The sequence below is a fragment of the Prorops nasuta genome, unplaced genomic scaffold (genome assembly GCF_024137725.1).
Source record: "Prorops nasuta isolate Cenicafe-Biocafe unplaced genomic scaffold, Cenicafe_Pnas_1.2 PNAS00033, whole genome shotgun sequence".
In the NCBI taxonomy this organism is placed as follows: Eukaryota; Metazoa; Arthropoda; class Insecta; order Hymenoptera; family Bethylidae; genus Prorops; species Prorops nasuta.
The window spans coordinates 2,562,899-2,579,910 of record NW_027116830.1 but is presented as its reverse complement, the minus strand read 5'-3'; the positions used below and the strand labels follow the sequence as shown (position 1 = coordinate 2,579,910).

The 17,012-nt window shown below is 31.8% G+C and overlaps 3 protein-coding genes across 3 annotated transcripts; 2 read left to right on the top strand and 1 right to left on the bottom strand.

Moving 5' to 3' along the window:
• Positions 1-344: 344 nt before the first annotated feature.
• Positions 345-3,593, bottom strand: LOC136783441 (ankyrin repeat and LEM domain-containing protein 1 homolog). Its single transcript, XM_066743605.1, has 6 exons — positions 3,455-3,593; positions 3,177-3,338; positions 2,872-3,107; positions 1,724-2,774; positions 1,576-1,640; positions 345-1,303 (listed from the first exon to the last, which is right to left on the bottom strand). The coding sequence occupies exons 1-6, from the start codon at positions 3,532-3,534 to the stop codon at positions 474-476; spliced, it is 2,424 nt and encodes an 807-aa protein (XP_066599702.1). The 5' UTR covers positions 3,535-3,593; the 3' UTR covers positions 345-473.
• A 429-nt stretch (positions 3,594-4,022) lies between these two features.
• Positions 4,023-9,438, top strand: Rcd1 (Reduction in Cnn dots 1). The gene is made up of 7 exons (XM_066743604.1): positions 4,023-4,273; positions 4,337-4,922; positions 5,224-5,505; positions 5,594-6,280; positions 6,376-6,730; positions 6,846-7,031; positions 8,466-9,438. The coding sequence occupies exons 1-7, from the start codon at positions 4,035-4,037 to the stop codon at positions 9,350-9,352; spliced, it is 3,222 nt and encodes a 1,073-aa protein (XP_066599701.1). The 5' UTR covers positions 4,023-4,034; the 3' UTR covers positions 9,353-9,438.
• A 1,756-nt stretch (positions 9,439-11,194) lies between these two features.
• Scm (Polycomb protein Scm) lies at positions 11,195-16,676 on the top strand. Its single transcript, XM_066743199.1, has 8 exons — positions 11,195-11,548; positions 11,671-11,964; positions 12,019-12,254; positions 12,329-12,899; positions 12,965-13,153; positions 13,222-13,770; positions 13,843-13,997; positions 14,067-16,676. Exons 1-8 carry the CDS (start codon positions 11,521-11,523, stop codon positions 14,199-14,201), a joined length of 2,157 nt encoding a protein of 718 aa, XP_066599296.1. The 5' UTR covers positions 11,195-11,520; the 3' UTR covers positions 14,202-16,676.
• Positions 16,677-17,012: the final 336 nt, after the last annotated feature.

Here is a 17,012-nt window from a genome sequence, read left to right as displayed (position 1 = left end):
TTCCAAGAAAGAGAGATATTAGAGCTAAGAAAACTCTTCCTAATCGACCTTACTTATAAATAAAGTCATTTATTATATATAGTTCAGAAATTTGTTGTAATCAACTTGATATTTTCTGTCATAAAAAATTTGTGGCCTACAGAATATTTTTATTTATTACAGATTACAATTTTAGTGAATTAAGGAAATTTAGCTTATATGTTTTAGGTAACTTTACCCTGTATTTTCTTATCAAAATTTGTAGACTCTGCAAGCCAAATCATTTACAGATCAACTTCCCGCTCTTTAGTTTATCATAAATATGATTATATATTTAGTTCTCATTAACATAATCATATCCAAGGTTAGTTTATACAGCAATGAATTTATTCATTCAATAAAATATCAATTTTTATAATACAATTAGCACTGGCACATAAATAAACAATATTTGCATATATAAACTGTGTACAAATAATTTTTCTTAAGTAACATTATAAAGAATCAGGAAAAATAAGTCTTTCTCCTTCGTTAATAAAAATCTTCTGAGCTTTATACAATAAATATCTACCAAATTTAGCTTTTTCATTTAGATTCCATGTAGCCATAACTCCATAATAATCACCTTTCTTACAGTTATCTAAATTATCTATATTTAAAGCATCTATCATTGCAGCTTCTCTTGTATAAGCCTCAACAGGTATTGTATTTTGAAATATTTGAAGGCATATAACTCCATGTCCACTATTCCATATATTCATAATATGAGAGATCTTTTTGCATGAAGATTTGTTTATTTTTGATATCCATGCTTGAAACGCATCATAAAAATGTGAGTATGGCCTTGAGGACTTTCCTTTGCCCACATAAAAAATTGCAGATATAAAAATGTTCCACGCTTCTTCTTTTGAAAGATTTGAGGTTCGATAAGGTAAATTACATGTTATACGTGAATCCAAAAGAAGATAATTAAAAGACTGTTTTGACTTTCCTTCCCTCCATGCTCGCATGGGATCAGGAAAATGAAATTCTTTGAATACATTTGTCTCTAAAATTTGATACTCTTTAATTTGACTGACCCAATCGCCATATTTTAAACTTGCTGGTGTAGCTCGTGAAATTAATTCGTTAGGAACAATTATTTTACTTTTTTCAATATAAACTTGTTCTTGTAATTCCACTAGTTTTTTTAAATAAATATTACGAGTGGAGTCAGTAATTGGTCCAGGTGATCCTCCCAAATTAATTATCAATTTTCTTAACGTAGCATTTCCAATATCAGAAAACATATCTGGCAAACTAGAGAATATTCTTTGAGCTAAATCTGTAATGAACAACATGAAAATAAATATTAATGTGCTTCAATAGCTACACACATATATATTAGATGAACAATAAAAAGATTTTACTGTCTACTGCATATAATAAATGCATTGCACAAATAATAAGTTAACTAGAGTTTACATGCAATTTCTTATATTATACCTATTATTTATTATTCTCTATCAATTCATTAAATTAGAGCCATCTAATTATGTATTGCAGTAAAACAGTTAAATCTGTAATATTAATAAAATGAATAAACTGATTTATTACTCAATTTCTTATATCCGGAAACAGTACTATTAGCAGATTTAAAATCATCTGTTTCATCAGATGAGCTGAAATTAAAAAAAAAACTTCACTGAATATGTAAGAATACTATTGATCTTTGATGAATAAAACAAATGTTTGTTAATCTTACGTTGTAGTTTCTGCAGGCCTACGCTCTATTAAAGCAACCCCATTTTCTAAATCTTCATACCTATATTCTTCAATAGTATAATGAGTTGATGTAGATACATTATTTGCCATTGACATATCTATCTCTTTCTTCATATAAAATTCATTATCATTACTATTATAATTAAAATTTAAAGAGATCTTAGAATTATTAGAAGGACAATCACTGTCATTTAATGATTCATTGGTAAAAACTGATTGTTTATCTTCGGTATTATGAGTGCTATTAAAGCTACTGTAATAGCTTTCATCTATCAGGTTTTCTTCCTGACAATTCACTTGTAAACTATTTAAACTGTCAGTGTTTGTTGTATTACTTTCATTGCCACTTTTTGCCTTTGATTGCTTCATTGCACTACTATATGTACATCCCTTGATACTCATATTACTGTAATCTTGACTTAAAATTGGAATATATGGTGATGCTATATTCTTGTCAGCATCATAAAACCTCTGAAGCATATTTTTACCATTAACCAAGTCCTTATTTGTTTCTCCTATATTTTTTTTGCTACTTATGTGTTTTTTAGTATTGCACAAGAATGTATTCATATTATTAAACATTCTATCCTTTTTTAAATTTAATAAACAGTTTTGCACTTTAACATTTTTTACATCTGGAGACACTTCAACAAACTTATCACAATTTTTTGGTGGCAACTTTTTCAATCTTGGTATTTTGAAATTAGGTGACATAGCAACAATTGAATGATCTATTGAATAAGATAAATTATCATCAGAATTATCTCCACAAACTTGATTCTTTAGTTGAAAAGTTTTGTTATTTTCAAGTTTTACTTGTCGGCTCAAATTAATAGTTACATTATTGCTTGTATAATTTGTTTCTTGTGCATCGCTTAAATTAGAAAATTCATCAATTGAAGGCAATTTTTTAAGTTCTAAATTCAAAGGCAATTCTTGTAGATCTGATAAATCATTTTTAATTAGGATCTTATTATTGTTTAGAACCAAATATTCCATTCTATTCTTGCCATCAAAAATTAAGATCTTATCTGTAATTTAAAATAATAAAAGATATGTCATTATTCAGTTTAGCAGTATGGGTTTCCTTTGACTTGTCAAACACACACACACACATTACAGACATACCGAGTAACATTTTGTATTTGGGTCTTTGATCATCATCATTGTCTGTAGTAAATTGACTATATTTATCTAATATTTTAACTGCTTGATAATGCATGCCTTCAAATGCATAATGGTATGCATTATGTCCTTCCTCGTCTATATTTAAAACATTACCACCATTGGCAAGTAATAGCTCCAATATATCAATTCTGTCCCAAGCTGCAGCTACATGTACTGGTGTTAGTCCATCAACAGCTCTATAAAAAAGAAATAATAACTTAAAACTAAATCACTTAGTTTACATTCAAAAAAAGGAAAGTAATCACCTAACATTTGGATTACCCCCACATTGTAAAAACAGTTTTGTAACTTCTATAGCAAAATCTTGGCATTCGTTTCCCACAGCTAAATGGAAAGGGGTAATTCCAGTAGATGGAATAAATGTATTTGGATTCACTGTACCAGTTTCCATAAGAAATTTTATCTGCCTGAAATAAAACACCAGAGCTTTTTAACCAATGTCATTTAAAACTTAAAAATGCCTACTCTTCATTAAGAAAAATACATAAAAGAAAAACTTTACGAATGTAATAATAAAAATTACATTAAATCATTCTTCTTCAAACATTCACAAAGAGTTGAAGCTAAGTAAAGATTTTTGTCTTCTTTTGGTGCGGATAACATTGCAAGCGCAATTATATTATCATTATAAATATATTTTTGAAATTAAAAATTTTAGGGCTTCTATTTTACGAGAAGCAGAGAATCGCAAGAAAAACACTGCAGAAGTGGAGAATAGAAAAAAATGAATAGACTGTGACTGTAGTAGTGTGCACACGCGAGACAAATATAACCGATACAGGACAGCCTTTACAATTTATAGGACAGGCACGACGCGCCACAGATCGACGGATCACACAATTGTGATTGACAGAATCCAAGTCAGTGTCAGTCACCTGTCACAGAGGGGACAGAGACAGAGGTTCAGCCGTTCATCCAGTTTAAGTTGAGTATAAGTATGTAGTAGTTTCTTTTTGGTATAATTCAAAATGGCGGACTTGGCAATCTTGGCATCCCTGAACACTGCCCATTACAACTAGGGCGGCTCATGGCTGCTTTAGAAATCTATCGTTGGTGTGTCTATAATTATTACTACTCAGTATATTAGCTTTAAGTTAAGCAGAATGTCATCAGGATCAGCTACATCTACATCAATAGGTGCATCTAGTCCTATTAATGAGATTTTCGATGATAATTCAAATGAGTTTAGTACATACTTACATCAGCTTGCTGGGTGTTATGAAGTTGAAGTGGATATTATTATCAAAGAACACTCGTATGCACGACCATGGAATTGGAGGCCAGAAAACATTTATATTAAACCTGTAAAAAAATTATTTTTTCCAAAGTTTACTGTTTCCTTGTGAGTAAAACATAATTAAATGTATTTAGAGATTGCATGGCTAACTTTATCTTATGCCAACAGTGATAAAACAGAATGCGATGAAGAAGTTGATATTGAAGGAGGCATAAATGAATCACCAGGTCTGCCATTTGATTTAAATAGAACAAGCTATCAGATGGAAGAACTACAAAGATTAGCAAAATTTGCAAGACCGGATGAAAATGAAGATTGGGAGGAAACAATTGACAAAACCTTATGGTCGCCAGTTCAAATTAGGATATTTACAAAAGTAATTAGGATATTAACTTCAGAGCGTCTTGCAAGATTGGCAAAAGCAAACTCTTCATTTGAACCAATATTTAGAAGGTTGTCAGTAGATGTGTCTGCAAAAAGGTTTCGTGAAATATTAGGATCTGTTGGCTGGGATTGGAGAATAACACAATGGTTACACTGCCTGTTGTTTGATAATTTGCCTTATGAATATTTAGCTATTTATCTAGATATCTTACAAACGTTAAGAGCTAAAATACCTCAGCTTATAGACAAAATGATCACAGTTCAACCCAATATTAGCGCCAAAGGAGGGCCAATAACATGGGAAATGCTTGGATCTGTGTTAAAGCGTTCATGGGATCCAGTTTCATCGACTCTAAACTCTTGTAGACTTGTAAGTAGAATAAGCAAATATACAGAGTTTGTCTCTAATGGCAGTAAATAAGATCAATGTTATTTCAAGTGTTAAAGCACTTATTTGCCATTGCTTCTTTTGTAGAGTAATCTTTCCTGTTCGTTATAAATATTATGTTTTCTTAATCAGTCCATCACACTATATTTAATATCAAGTCAATTCAAGTATGTGCTAGTCAAATAATGAGAAATTTATACTAAACTACCATTTGAGAAAAGTCCTGTATAATGTATCTACATTTTCTTGAATTGTTTATAATCGATAATTATTTCTACTGTAGAAAAAGTTACCAGGCAACCCAATATTGGTAATGGTTCCTTCAGGGATAGGCGCTACACTCTCTGCTCGTCAGCATAGGTGGTTTTCACAACTAGGAGCATTAGGAATGGTTGTAAATATTCATGCACATACAAGTTCATCTGCCAACAAAATGTCAATGATGGTATATATTGATCAGCTAATTCAAACTACAAGGGCTAAATTACAAGATGTTAGAAATGATTGTCCTGCCAGACCAATAATTCTTGTAGGTTTTAATACGGGTGCTGCACTTGCATGTCAGGTAGTAAATTGTTTAAAATTTCACATTCTTATTATTACCTCATTCTTTCTTTAAATCTAAAATGTAAGTTATGAAACTTAATATATAGGTAGCGCAAATGGAACACGTGACAGCTGTGATTTGTCTTGGATTCCCCTTTTACACTGTAGAAGGTAAAAGGGGGACACCTGATGATACCTTAATGGATATTCGTTGTCCTGTTATGTTTGTTATTGGCCAAAATTCTTCATTAGTAAGAGCAGATGACCTAGAAGAGCTTAGAGAAAAAATGCTAGTCGAGACAAGTTTAGTAGTAGTTGGATCAGCAGATGATCACCTTAGAATATCAAGTAGTAAAAAATTATCTGAAGGAATCACTCAGAGTATGGTTGATAGATGTATATTGGAAGAAATGGGAGATTTTGTAGGTAGCATTTTATTACAACCACATCCGCTACCCTTAAGGCCTACATTATCAAGTTATGATAACAAAAATGCCAAAAAAGAAGCGAGGAAAAGAAAAAATTCAACTAGCAGTTCGGTGGAAAGTGAACCAAATTCGCCAACAATTAAAATTTCAAGACCAAGCACTCCAATATCATCTGTACCATCTGGAGTTTCAAATGCAATAAGTTTGACGTCAAAATCAGGAGCTTTCAATGCACAATCTGCGTCAGTTAGTGTAGGTAGCCAGTATACAAATCATAGTTCTGCTACAAAACGGAAGTCAAGAAGTATCAATACTCAGAAAGGGCAATTTATGGAGCATTTGATTACATCAAGGATATCTGGAAAGGTAGATATTATAAATTTAAAAAGCAATAATAATATTTAAATTTGAACTTATAGTATATCTGTAATGAAACATATAATACATGGTATTTTTTACAGCAAGGAATGGGTCCTGGCAGTGGGGGTATTACGTTAAATATTGGTTCATTAGCAAGTTTAGCTCCAATTGGGCCCATTCGATTGGCACCAGCAACAGATCAAACTACTCCAAACAGTATGTCGAAGAAAGGTAGTATAAGTAAATCTACAGCTAGTTCATCTAAAATAGTGACTGCTGGTGTGCCTATCCAAAATATTTCTAAAATGAAAGCAGTCATGTCAGCAAATAAAAGTCTGACAAAAATGATATCTAGTGGTTATAGAAAAGTGAATGGCCCTGAAAAAGGTGGAGATACTAAGATGTTACTAAAAACCACACAAAATCAAGTTAAAGTGAATACTTTATCCTCCATGGGTACGAAAAACATTTATTAATTAATCTTATGGGTGTATTTCATAATTAAAGAATACTATTGAATGTGCGGTATTGGTTATACTTGTTGTTTTAATTCTGTTTTCTTGTTATTTAGGACATGGTAATGTCAATGGTGGAAATGTGAATGGAGCATTATCAACTATACTCCAGAATGGCAAATCCCCTGTTACCTTTACTACTATTTCATCCACATTAAAAACTCCACCCACATCCAGTATTATTTTAACTCCCAGTGACTCAACGACCAGTGATGTAACGTCGAATATGTCAACCACAAAAGGTAGAATAATATTATCTAATCAATTATTTGGTCAAATTATTGATCCGTAAATCTTAATAAATTAATCATAATTGAATTATTTATTATTTAACGCGCAATTATTATTTAGTTAATCATTGAAAAAATTGATAAATTTATTATAAAGAATTTTAAAAATTTCTAAAGCTAGGGTTAAACATTAATCCAAAAGTAAAAGCTAGAAAAGTAGTACTGTAATGAAAAATACAGAACTTCTGCTATTATTGGCATTAATTTTACTGCTTACAATATTTGCTGTTTTCTAAACTAATTTTAGAAACATCTGACTACCTTTGACTACAAATTTGTGATAAAAATACATACAAATTTTACGGGTACAGTAAATAATATCAAAACTATAGCTGGACTTAGAATAAAATAAGTTAGTCATAGAAAGCACAGGCTTAAGAAATTAATGAAGCTGATTAAAACATTACAATATTTTTTTGATATGAGTTAATTTTATCTGGAGTTAACACAATCAAATGATAATTATATTTAAAACTATAATATTTTAAATATAGTTAAAAAAAGTAAAGTGAATAAAGTATTTAATTTTTTTTTTGTAAATACACATCCACATTTATTTTTAGTTATTTAACTGTAAAAATTACCATGCTTTATATAGTTTTACAGTAAACTAATAGATACCATTTTAGAATTCTTTACAATTTTTTTATTTATTCGAGTAACAATATAATACTTTTATATTCATGGAATAACACTTTATATATCATAATAGTAAAATTGAAACTAAAAGAATTGAGTATTTATATGACGCAGTTTTAGTCAGCTACATTAAGAACAAACTAAGGGGATTTTAGAATTGTTAGTTAAGTTTTTGTAAATATTTTCTAGATACTTTTAAAAAAATTGATTATTACATTGCATATGAAGGAAAATTTATTGCAGAAGTAAATTGAATTTTTAGTATTTCTATTTAAAGACAAACTTTGTAAATACATTAACATATTATTATAACTTATGTTAAATAAATATTTTTTGACATAATTTGAATTTCTTTTCTCCCTTTCCTTATCCTAATTAACAAAAAAATTGACAGTATGATTATTAACCTATTCCTACTTTTTATCTAGAGATCTGAGAGTTTCAGTGTATGATTTATGTATGCGTCTATATGTTTTAAAAATTAGATTAATGCTACTAAAACAAAAAAAAATCCTCTTAGTTTATTTTGATAATATTTTAGAGTTTTAGAAAAAAAAAATGATGTACAGTTAAAGAATAACAAGTTTGTATAACTAAAAAGAATAAGTTAATTTTAAAAACTTTATGTTAACTTATTTTTACAATTATAATTATGAAAATAAAAAATGTTTTACATTATTTTAATCGCGTTTTGTACTCAACTAACTATTAATAAGCTCTGATGAATGATACATCTGTTTTTTATAGTGATGGACATCGTGGGATGTACCAGCAATTTACATCAAACAATGTCTAATTCTACTCAATTGGATGAAATTGAACATTCAACAACTATTTCAAATACCAATAACAGTTCTACTAATCCCGCATCAGGAAATTTAGTCATGATAACTGAGAATTTTAGTAATTTAAAAGCTGCTTCTACACCAGTGATAACAAGTGATCATAGTACTGGGGCTATATTTTCATTATCCAATAAGCTAAAAAAATCCAACAAATCCCTTAAAGCAATGCCAAAAATTACTGTAAACACTAATAATTTGCAAAGAGCGCAAAAAAATAAGTTGCAGCATATACCAAAGACAAATTTATTAAATGAGATAGATGCAGATTTAGGAAACATATTGGATATACCAATTATATTTGCAAAAGATGATGATAATATAAACAACATGGAGAAAACGCCGACTGCATTACAGATACCAAGTTGTTTGGAGGACAAATCGTTGTCTAAAGCTAACAATACTACGAAAGTAGTTCTTATTAAGCAAGAGAAGCATCAACAGCAAACTAAATTACCACCTTCAACACAGGCAGTCATATGTCCGAATTTACCTGCTCATGGTGTAAATCACGTAATTTTACAAACTCGACCGAACATTACTTCAATTGCATTAACTAAACGAAGTTCTATTCAATCCATTTCACGTTCTACCCATCCAACCATAAAGTATACGAAAATTATTTTAACTAAAAGAAGTACTTTGCAATCTAATCAAGAAATTGAGAAAATCGAACCAGTTCTATTAACGAAACCAAACGAAAGGATTAATGCTTCAACAGTTATTGGTATAGAAAAAAGTGAACATAGATACGCCCAAGCGCAGCTTTCACAGCATACCAAATTTCATTAATGTTTTAAAAACATAACAATCTTTCTTTTTCACTAGAATTGGAATGAAATCTAATAAGTATATTTCTAATGTTGTGTATATAGTAATATAAAAAAAATGTTTTTTATATGTTTTAAAACGATATATTATTATTAATATATTATACTATCCGTTGAAAGAACGGGACCAATTTTTGACAAGTTTCTTGAATATGCATGTCGCCTTTAATTGGCCAAGCAATTACTATTTAAGCTTGTTAATTAACAGGCTCGACATTCCAGTCGTGTACTTTGTACCGAGAAACCTCAACGGGAACGCTTATGCGCCACGTTACAGAGCTGTTTCGGCTAAGATCTAGGATGTCAAAATCCACGTTATTTGATAATTTCGCTGTTTTATCTCAACGATACTTCTTTGAGGATTCGAAAGCCGTTGCTAAAATTGAAATCGGTCTCCAAAATAACGCTATTTTTTGAAAATTGAGATTTCAGGTAGAACCGCTCTATAATTTGAATATCCTTATAAAAGAGAAAATTCAAATGCTATAAATGAATAATTTATTATAAAATATTTGCAAAAACAAATAACATAATAGAAAATAACATATACCGAAAACATATGGTCATTGAATACAATTTTAACTTCTATATTTTTTATTGCTACCTTTTTAACTTTTAGCTTGCCATAGCATTGAGATGGTTAATCTTTGATTTTATTCAACTCCAATCCAAATATACCATTGAAATTTCCAAAATTTCTGAGGGCATAAATGAATTAAAAACTGCGATGGTTACACGGTTAATCATTAATATATAACGCACCGTAACAAGTCTTTTGATTAAAATTTTCAATTTAATTACAGAAAAATAAATAAAAATTTATTTCTTATTTTTAACTAAGAATTATTAGAAAACAGATAATTAAGAGCCTTAACCTGCTTATTAAAAAATTAGATTAGTAAAGTAATAGAGTATAATACATTAACGCTTAAAAATTGACTCCCCAAAAATTTAAATTAAATTGCAAATAAAAATTTCTAAACAAAAAGAATATAAAAAAAATATAAAACGAAATATATAATTTATATTGCACTTATTGTGAGCGCGAGTAAGCATACATTTTTGATTAAAAAGACTTTGAATAATAAAATTTGAAGTATTTTTAATCAAAAACGTATGCTTACTCGCCGTTCTCGCGCTTTCCGCCTTATTGATAGTGAGGTGAGGGTCCTAAAACGCGGTTCCTAAATGCATTGAAAAATTAAGGAAAATGTACATACTATGTACATAGTACATACTATGGCCGGGATTCATAAACAAACTCAAGCACTTCAATTGGCTCTGGCTCACCTTGAAACCTATAAGATGTGTTACGTAGACTATAGACTTTACCCGTCTTAAGCTTGAACTTGAGCTTAAGTTTTGTTTATGAATCCCGGGGTATGTATGTATATAATGTTTTCTCCACTCTAACTTATTGCACTAGTGCAGCAAACAGCGAAAAAGAACAGACTTATAGTTACAACGTAAGGCGGCTATAGCATATAGTTTGTATGACATGCTATGTATCATTTGTATTTGATTGGTTATATTCCAAATCCTTAGCGCTAAGGTAGCGCTATACCGTGATTGGTTAATCGAATCAATTTGACCAATCACGGCACGTATTTTGCCTAGCGCTACCATAGCGCTAAGGATTTGGATCGTATTCGTAGCCACTTTGTGCCTAATTGTGCCGTTTACGCTAAGTGGAAAGCAACTAATAGGTTTAGGAATAATACTAAAAATTTTCACAAGTTCTATAATCTAACTAAGGGAATTTGTTAGAGTCCGTGGATTTAACGCGGCCAAATCAAAGCGAGCAGATAGCAAACCAAAGCAATATGGCGGATTGACACAATTTCGTATACTACATCAAATGGAGATGTATTTTTATTTGTGACAAGTGTTTAGCTACATCCAGTCACTTTTATGAGCAGAGATACGTGAGGGACGGAATCTTTTAATGTGATTAGTAGGGATATCCTTGCATAGGATTTAAATAGCTTCACTTTTCGCAATTTGAATGTGCTTCTGTGTGTTCAGAAATTTGTTTCTTTGGTAGCAAAGAAAATGTTGTTATTTACCGGTAGCAATGACATCTAACTACATCTAATTATATCATTTCTTAATTAATTTGGTAAAAAAAATATGTCGTCAGCTCAGAATAAAATGAGAGGTATGTAAATACAGAGCAACCTGATTTTATATAAGATTCTTTCATTTTTGTGAACTATCTTTTTATATGACTTGAAGCTGGTTTTGTATGTGAAAACTAATAATGATATAATTTTTCATAAGCCGGTCCAGGAAGGCCACCAAAATCAAAGAGCTCTTGTACCTGGTGTGGAGAAACCAAACAGCCATTGAAATATGTATTGCCAACACAGCATGGTAAGAAAGAGTTTTGCTCGGAGACTTGCCTATCTGAGTTTCGTAAGGCATATGTCCGTGGAGCTTGTGTACAATGCGACAATGTCCTTCGAGGTACACCTGTTAGATTGGAACAAAAAGATGGCCCGACTAAGGACTTTTGCTCATCATTTTGTTTGAATAAGCATCAAAAAAAGGATACATTACAAGAATCAAAGAAAAGTAAGTTAGTCCCCTTGATTTTTGTTACAATCAAGTAACAATATTATGTCTTAGACAATAGGGACCAGCCTTCTCCAGATGCATCACCATCTCCTTCTGGATTGCCTAGTAGTAGTAACACAACACCTACTACTCAGTCTTATCCCACAACACATAATCAAACTCCTACAACACAGCCTCCATCCACAAGCACTAGGCCGATCAAATATGAAGCTTATCTTGTTTTTGACTGGAAATCTTATTTGAAAGAAACAAATAGTTCTGCAGCACCTGTAGATTGTTTCAAACAAGTAAATATAACTTTGTCAGTAACTTTAATTTCTGTACTTTTTCATATAGGATGTAAACTTAATTATTCTCTTAGCATGAAGTACCACCTACCAATGAATTTGAAATAGGAATGAAACTAGAAGCATTGGATCCTCGTAATGTAACATCTACTTGCATAGCAACAGTGGTGGATATCCTTGGTCCTCGATTGAGATTAAGACTAGATGGCTCTGACAACAAAAATGATTTTTGGCGTTTGGTAGATAGTAATGAAATCCATCCAATTGGTCATTGCGAAAAAACTGGTGGTATGCTGCAGCCACCATTAGGTTTTCGTAAAAATGGATCAAGCTGGCCAACATTCCTTGTAAAAACTTTAAGCTCAGCAGAAAATTTAGCACCATCAAAAGTATTTAAACGAGAACCAAAGACACCTAGATCTAACATGTTTGAAGTTGGTCACAAACTGGAAGCGATTGACAAAAAAAATTCTCACTTAATCTGCGTTGCCACCGTCGGAGCTGTTAAGGGAGATGAAATCTATGTCACTTTTGATAGCTGGAGCGGAGGATTCGATTACTGGTGTCGTTTCGACTCTAGAGATCTTTTTCCTGCTGGATGGTGCTTTAAGAGTGGACATCCTCTGCAACCACCAAAGCTTATACGTATGTTTGGACTCCACTAATATGCTAAGAAATCGTAATTAACGAAAGTAAATTTTATAATACAGCAAAAGGGTCGAGCAGATTCAAATCAAGAACGAGCAATGTCCTACCGGTAAATGCTGTATCGGGAGGAAGAGCAAACGATGAGCCAGCAGTAGCGCTGGTAAGTCCAACTGGGTCCAGTATTCCCCCTCAGCCAGCCACTGAACCGGATACCAGCACATCGAATGCAAAGCCTCACGTTCTTGGAAATGGTAGAAATATTTGTGTGGTAAATCATCAAGGAAGATTGTAATATTCTATATTTGTCTTTTGTTTGTAGTGACGGTTTATGTAAATCATAATTGTCTTTGCGGCCCGTATTTCCATCCCAGAAAAATAAAGGCTATGCCGGCACAGTTTGGCACTAGTTCGGTTTTGAGCGTAACAAGGGATATTTTCCAAGCTTTTCTGATGGCTGCGATGAGTCCAAGGCAGATGCTAAGTCTTTTAAAGAGAGGAGAAGGAGAGACCATAAGTTTAATATTGGAGAGCAAACCAACCTCTGTAAGGCTTCCGATATTTATAGAGGAGGAGGACTTCTACGTGTATATCAGGAGACAGTTGGAGGACTTGTGCGCTTGCGAGCACATGTTGTATAAAAGGAAAGAGGCTTGTACAAAATGTCCGGATACCGAACAGCCACAGTCGACCAATAGCGAGACTATTAACGCTGTTCCTGGAGAAAAACGAAGATGGCAAACCCAAAGTCAGCAAAATCCTTCTTCAACTGTACAACAGACAATGCAGCAGACTCCTGCTCAGATCACTAATTCTACCTCCTCTATTTCAAAACCAAGCAATGCGAAACAACCGAAGAAATCTGTTCCTGGTAAATATAAATCCGATGTAAAGTTATTGAATCTCTGTTAGAGAGGTAGTAATGTTTATGTTTTTTCCAAAGAGCTGGAAGCTGCTACTTCAACCACGCAATCAGAAACATCATCTAATCGGGTTCCATCTACCGAACCTGGCGAGTGGACTATTGAAGATGTCATCCATTACATAGGAATCACTGATCCAGCTTTGGGCCAGCATGCCGACTTGTTCAGGAAGCATGTAAGACACCCTTAATATTTTCCTCTTTTTCAAAGAATATTTTAATATTAATTCGTGATTTATATTCAGGAGATCGACGGGAAAGCATTACTGCTTCTTAATTCTGAGATGATGATGAAGTATATGGGTTTGAAATTGGGCCCAGCACTAAAGATTTGTAATTTGGTGAATCGTATTAAAGGCAGAAGGCATATATTGATGTGACTTTGTTTGTCGTTAAAATTTCTGTATAAGTGAAAAAGAAACAATGAATTTTGAGCTGGCTGGTCAGAGTAGCTATCAGTAGCTAAACAAAGTAATATATAAGCTGTTATTGTATAATGTGAATATAAAGAGTGATTAAGAATTTTGTCAGGAGTCTAATATCATGACGATCTACAAGATTTCTATAATTAACGTTAAAAACGGAGTGGATATATTGTTTTCTCTCCTTAAAGCATGACAAAGTATTGATGGCATACATTAGTTGCGTACCATGCATATATTTTTGTTAAAACTATTTTAAACGTACAGTTCGACTTATTCCAGTAATTGATTCAGCTCCATATTCATATTCTTATGTGTAAGATAAGCTTCGCCACTCCTATAGAATGTGATTGTCGCGTATTGAAATCAATTTTAAATTGTAAAATTTAATTGCCTCGTATTTTTTATATTCTAACGAATATTGATAAAAGATGCAAAAGCATTTTATATGCAATTAAATTGAAAGAACGACACGCAGAGAAGTAAGTTCGGCATTCTCTTGAAAGCACGTTTATATGATCTTGCAGTTGTATTTTATGTACAGAGTGTATCAATATTCATACAAACTTATTCAAACAGTGGGTAGAGGATAGAAAAAGGTGTGTAGAAAATTATTAGATGAAAGCAAATTCCATTGTTAATACGCGGATTGGTGAATAATGAAATATTTGAAGGTTACGGTAATAATGTGTTTTTTACATACTTTAATATTTAAACTAAATAATTGTACAATTAGGATTTTCCCCGTACATTTGAATATAAACATAGTGAAGTGAGAATGTGTAATGGAGTGCATATACATATAATTAGAGCTCTATCTATCGACGCCTTTTGCCATTTTGAGAGGATTTTTTTTGTATATGTATAGAATTAGAAAGCGTCACACACTTCATTATACTTGTATTTTCAAATGCACTATGCGCATGAACAACGTGACACTTTTTCTTCCCTTGCCCGGGTCTCGTAGCCCTATTTGCCAATAATATAGATATAAGAAATAACGAATCTCAATGTAGGCTAAGATGGGCGAGGTTGAACTGATGTCAGTATGGTCTACCAGATGTGAGAAAAGGATAAGAAAAATGTATATATTTTCGGTAAAAACTATCATTAGTTATCAGATAAATGTGGTAAGCATATTGTTTAGCAAAATTTTCAGTTGTTCGCTGCTCGCTTATTATATCACTGGATTCCTTATTTGATCCAGTAGTTTTCTTTTCCGCTTTTACTCTCTAACGGTTGTTTAAAGAAAATACACGTGAATATTGATACATTATGTATATAAATGACAACTATTAATGGAGATATTTTTAAAAAGAACCTATGTGGAACACTTGTAGTAATTAGTAGTTTTACGGGCACTCTCATTAATGGTGACTCTTTCGAATGTAAGAGAGCCGCTAACTCTTGTAAACGGAATCAGCGGCTCTCTTATGTCCGAAGTGGACGTCATTAATGGAATTTAATGTACAGCCTTTTCGATAAGTACCTAAATGTGATCAGTATATTATAAGATTAGGAATAGAATAATAATTTGTGTAATACTACAGTCTGGTCTCCACTATTTACTACTCTTACTACGCGTCTACTAATAAAATATTAAGTATAATTGGAATATATAATTATTTAAATTCTATCACAGGATAAACAATGTATTAAATAAAAACATGTAGTATTATATAGAATGCTATAGAAACAAAAATATGAAATTAACAATCTCATGTGAACGTAATGAAAGAAATCTATTTATATGTATCCTAGGGTGCATTCCATTGGATATTTCCAATGCTCCTAATATATAAACTGAACAGCCATGTTTCACTGAATTTATACATTAGAAGCATTAGAAACATTAAATGGAATGTGCCCCTGGTTTTAATATAAGCATACCATTCTACCTATTAATGATAGATTAGATGAATAAATGAAGAATGAAATTGTGTATTCTATTGCACATACACACACACACACAAACACACACACACACACTAAATTCTAAGATTTTCTGTATACAAGTGTTCATTTTCACATCATTTTTCCCCATCCATTGTTATATTTTTAACTTCACTACAGTTAAAAGGTTTGTTTTTTTGCCCTGCACTGCTGCACTAGTTCAATGAGTTAGAGTGAGAAAACAATATGTTTGTCTTATTTCAACCAATTGCACTAGTTCAATAGTGCAGCGAAGAAAAACAGACCTAAAGTTAAATATTTTCCCTCGTGCATGTTTTTATAATTACTAGCGACTTTTATTTAATACACTATAGAATGTAAAAATGTTTCTATGTAGGTGTACATAAATATCTTTAAGCTCTTTCCTTTTCGAGCTGGTGATAGTTGAATGGAGTTGAATCAAATTAATTAAGATAATCTTTAAATAAAGCGTATAAATTAGAGTTGTCACGAGTAATATATTAAAATAGCGGAAATTTCCATTCGCGTTGTTTTTGTAAACTTTGTTTTCCCTCAAACAAAATTTATCTTAATTTCAGTTATATATTAATTGAGAGCTTATCAGCAGGGTGACCAACTTTAAAGTTACAATGAAAATTTCGAAAAAATTAATAATTGTTTAAAAAAGAGAAAGCCCTAACAAGACTTGCTTCACTTGGAGGAAGACACAAAAGGAGGAGGGGGGCACCCCTTTTTAACCTTGAACCACCATGCGAAGGCAAAAGGTCACCTTGAGTTTTTTCAATGTAAACCAACATCCTTTAATGCATATTCTCGTAGCGTATCTCAGGAGTTTCCTAAAACATTGTGTGTCAA

Bases quoted from the DNA above. Each gene is read 5' to 3' on its own strand.
- Scm (XM_066743199.1), top strand. From the start codon at position 11,521: ATGTCGTCAGCTCAGAATAAAATGAGAG. The intron at 13,154-13,221 runs GTAGAAATATTT...TTTTGTTTGTAG, and splicing joins GCCTCACGTTCTTGGAAATG to TGACGGTTTATGTAAATCAT. The intron at 13,771-13,842 runs GTAAATATAAAT...TTTTTTCCAAAG, and splicing joins ACCGAAGAAATCTGTTCCTG to AGCTGGAAGCTGCTACTTCA.
- LOC136783441 (XM_066743605.1), bottom strand. From the start codon at position 3,534: ATGTTATCCGCACCAAAAGAAGACAAAAATCTTTACTTAGCTTCAACT. The intron at 3,339-3,454 runs GTAATTTTTATT...GTTTTATTTCAG, and splicing joins TTGAAGAAGAATGATTTAAT to GCAGATAAAATTTCTTATGG. The intron at 2,775-2,871 runs GTATGTCTGTAA...TTTAAATTACAG, and splicing joins CAAATACAAAATGTTACTCG to ATAAGATCTTAATTTTTGAT.
- Rcd1 (XM_066743604.1), top strand. From the start codon at position 4,035: ATGTCATCAGGATCAGCTACATCTACATCAATAGGTGCATCTAGTCCT. The intron at 6,281-6,375 runs GTAGATATTATA...TATTTTTTACAG, and splicing joins CATCAAGGATATCTGGAAAG to CAAGGAATGGGTCCTGGCAG. The intron at 6,731-6,845 runs GTACGAAAAACA...CTTGTTATTTAG, and splicing joins GAATACTTTATCCTCCATGG to GACATGGTAATGTCAATGGT.